General features: G+C 47.9%; 1 protein-coding gene across 1 annotated transcript in view; it reads left to right on the top strand.

The window, feature by feature from the left end:
- LOC121626526 (nephronectin-like) overlaps window positions 1–3182 on the top strand; it is an 8188-nt gene extending 5006 nt beyond the window's left edge. Inside the window, exons 8-13 of the mRNA XM_041965095.1 lie at window positions 1–594; window positions 988–1071; window positions 1306–1404; window positions 2202–2388; window positions 2492–2576; window positions 2653–3182. The exon at window positions 1–594 is cut by the window's left edge and continues 72 nt beyond it. Coding sequence (XP_041821029.1) covers window positions 1–594; window positions 988–1071; window positions 1306–1404; window positions 2202–2388; window positions 2492–2576; window positions 2653–2739 — 1136 coding nt within the window. The 3' untranslated portion in view covers window positions 2740–3182. The remainder of the gene's footprint in view (window positions 595–987; window positions 1072–1305; window positions 1405–2201; window positions 2389–2491; window positions 2577–2652) is intronic.
- Window positions 3183–3647: the final 465 nt, after the last annotated feature.

Genomic DNA, 3647 nt, shown 5'->3' with positions numbered 1-3647 from the left:
TCCTCACCACCCTCACCCCTGCAACTACTGCCACTGCTACTGCTCAGCCAACCACCACAACTGCTGTCCCCATGACAACCACTACATTAGCAACAACCAGCCCGGCTACACCTACTACCACCAAAACCACGCCAATACTTACTACAGAACGTACTGCTGCTACTACGTCTGCAACTACGACTACTTCCACTACTGCTTCAAGTACAACACCAGCTACGACTACCACTGCTGCTACGACGACTTCAACAACTCTGCTAACTACAACTGAACTGGACACTTCATCTGCTACAACCCCACACCCCACTACTACCACTACTGCAACTACCACTACTCCAAATACCACTACTCCAACTACCACTACTCCAACTACCACTACTACTCCAACTACTACTACTGCAACTACCACTACTCCAACTACCACTACTCCAACTACTACTACTCCAACTACCACTACTACTTCTACTTCTCGAAGTATTCCTCAATCTACAGTGGAACCAACGAGCACGATGCTCAGCACCACCTCCCTGCCAACGACCACCGTGAACAACAGGGTTCATAAGGAGGTGACACACAGACAGAGAGGAGACGTGCACAGTGAGGACACACGCACACACACACGCATGCACATACACACACGCACGCACGCACGCACATACACACACACACGCATGCACACACACATACACACGCACGCACATACACATACACATGCACACACACATGCACATACACACACACACATACATACATGCACGCATGCACACACGCACACACACACAGACACACGCACGCACACACACACGCACGCACACACACACATCTTAAGTTCTGGCAAATTGTCATTACTTTAACACATTTTAAACAATAAATCCAGAAAATAAGCAGCAGATTGATTAAATGAATTTGTTTTAGTCAATATTTTCCATGTTTGTGTGTGTGTGTGTGTGTGTGTGTGTGTGTGTGTGTGTGTGTGTGTGTGTGCTGCAGTCCCTCGACAGTCCAGCCACAACCAGGTGTGGGAGTTTGACATCGAGCTGGGAAACACAGCCGAGGACGCCGGAGATGATCCTGGTAAGTGTGCGCGCTTGTTTCCGTCAAAGCGTAACACAGTCCACCACAGCACCACCTGGTGTCGCTCATCATTCATAAGAACCTCAACCTGCAGATGATCCAACAGAAGACAAAGCTGAACAGTAAAACAATGAACCAAACCGCCTGTTGGAAACATCCACTTCCTGCTTCAACTGAAATACTGCACTTAAATGTGTGTGTGTGTGTGTGTGTGTGTGCGTGTGTGTGTGGTAGAGGTCGGCGTGCTCCGCTGTACCTTCGATCATGGACTGTGTGACTGGATGTCAGACAGAGAAGGAGATCTACACTGGGAGACTGTTCACGACGCTGCAGGTAACACACACACACACGATGGATCATAATTAATCTATGACCAATGTATCAATAATATATGATAATGGATGTGACTAACCTGCAGCACGCTGTACTGTCCTCCCCTTGCACCCTCTGCTCACTACCGCCACCATGTGGCCCCTTGTTCAATTATTCCTTCTAAAAAAAACAGTTTCAAATCATTTGAATATCTGTTTTTGCACATTATGTCCATAAGAGGGCGCCCAGCACACCAGAGGCGCTCTGCTTGTACATTATTTCAACACAAACCTACACTTCACAAAATACACAAATAAAATGTTGAATTATTCGCTCCTGCCAGCAGAAACATATGAAATAATGCACAAATATTTCAACGGTTGTTGATTAATATTGTAGCTAGAAGAAGGAGACACGCCTGAGTAAAAGCTCAGGTCAGGCAGGTATCTGGAGATACGAGCTTTTCACTGGACAGTAACTAGTAACTGAAGCTGTCAGACAGATGTAATGGAGTAAAATAAAGCAGGAAACTCAAGAATTTAACGCTAACGAATAATCGTTCTGCCAAACAGCATCGTTCCTCAGCAACATTTAGCAGAATGGTTGCCAAGCAACACAGATGCAGTGGGCGATCAGTAACATCTGGCCATTAATGCAAATAATTAGTGTAGTTGTTGGAAATAGAGTCAGATTGTGTACCTCTGTGCAGGTACAGGTGTGTTTTTGTTATTATGATGGAGGTGACGTAGTCGCCTCTCATCATGTCATTAACACTAACAAGAATTTGAACTACAATATTCATGAATCTTGCCCCTCAGGTGGGCGGTACCTGTCCGTCCCGGAGCTGAAGGTGGGACAGAGGAGCGTCCGCGGTGCTCGACTGGCCGTCCACATAGTCCCGCCCTGGAGCCACGGCGACCTGTGTTTCTCCTTCTCCCATTGGCTGACGGGGCATCACGTGGGCGTGCTGCAGCTGTTTGTCAGGAAAACAGGACGAGACCAAAGGTACCAGAGCCAATCACAGAGGACAGTAAATAACGTGTGACAGGTGTGTGTTTGCTCATTTAAATCACCTGTGTGAAGTCTTGTTCCTGATTGGCTGTTGCAGGTACAGCCCCGCCCTCTGGAGCAGGACAGGTGGACACGGTTGGAGACACACACAGGTTACCTTGATGAAGAACACTGTGGACAAGGTGACACACACACACACGGTTTTGTGGGTGAGTGTTTGTGTCGTTGGTAATGACAGAGGTGTGTGTGTGTGTGCAGGTGTTGCTGAAGGCCGAGCGCAGGAAAGGGCGGCGAGGACAGATGGCTGTTGAAGATGTCACACTGAGACAGGGGGCGTGTCGATGACATCACTGCAAGACGAGCGGACGTCTTCAGTTTCTGTGATTCAGGACTGAGCTGCTTTTTTTCCATCAGCGACTCAAAAGTTCGTCTCTTTCTGAGAAGAACAAAGACGCCGTTTTTCTTTTAGCTGCCGTTTGTGTTCAAGTAGCAGGAGCTATCGACAGCGTGTGTGTGCGTGCGTGTGTGTGTGCGTGCGTGTGCGACACAAACAGGAAGAAGGCAGGGACACATCCTGGGAAATCCTGCATCAGAGGGGGGACGGCGAGGCCACCGGACTCAGATTTACTTGTCATGCTGCAGCAGAGACTTCAGATCTTATCTGGAATCGTTCTTATTGTAAATCTGTGATCGTGCATTTTATCCACCTTCAGTCTAAATTTGTCGGCTCGTGTGTAAGAATCTGTCGAACGATCAGATGATTTGTTGATTGACTGATAAACCTTAAATCTGTGATATTTTAAACAAACCTCTCTGATCTTCATTCCCTCCTCTGAACAGCAGTTTACATACTGACATACTACTCACTCTGACAGGGAGGAGGTGTTAGCCCCGCCCACACTGCTGACTGACATGTGACATCACGTCCTGTTGGTGAACAGACGGCGTACAGACATTTATCATCTGAACACATCTCATTAGCTGATGGCTGATTGTTCTTGAATCATCAAAGCGGCGTCTTTAAAGATGCTAGCCGTGCTAGCAGCGTCTGCGGATGGTTACGGTCAGCCAGTCCAACACTTCGCGACCGAAAACTGCCGACGCCGAGTTGACCGCTCGCTAAGCTCCACGGCCTTTACATTTAGGGGAAAACGTTGGTGGTCGAGCTCCGACAGCACGCAAACATCCAATCACCTCTAACGTGGATGTCCTGACGGCCAATAAAAACAAACGGTCAAAGTTGCTATTCTGAC

The sequence above is a fragment of the Chelmon rostratus genome, chromosome 23 (genome assembly GCF_017976325.1).
Source record: "Chelmon rostratus isolate fCheRos1 chromosome 23, fCheRos1.pri, whole genome shotgun sequence".
In the NCBI taxonomy this organism is placed as follows: Eukaryota; Metazoa; Chordata; class Actinopteri; order Chaetodontiformes; family Chaetodontidae; genus Chelmon; species Chelmon rostratus.
This window is presented reverse-complemented; position numbering and strand designations above follow the sequence as displayed.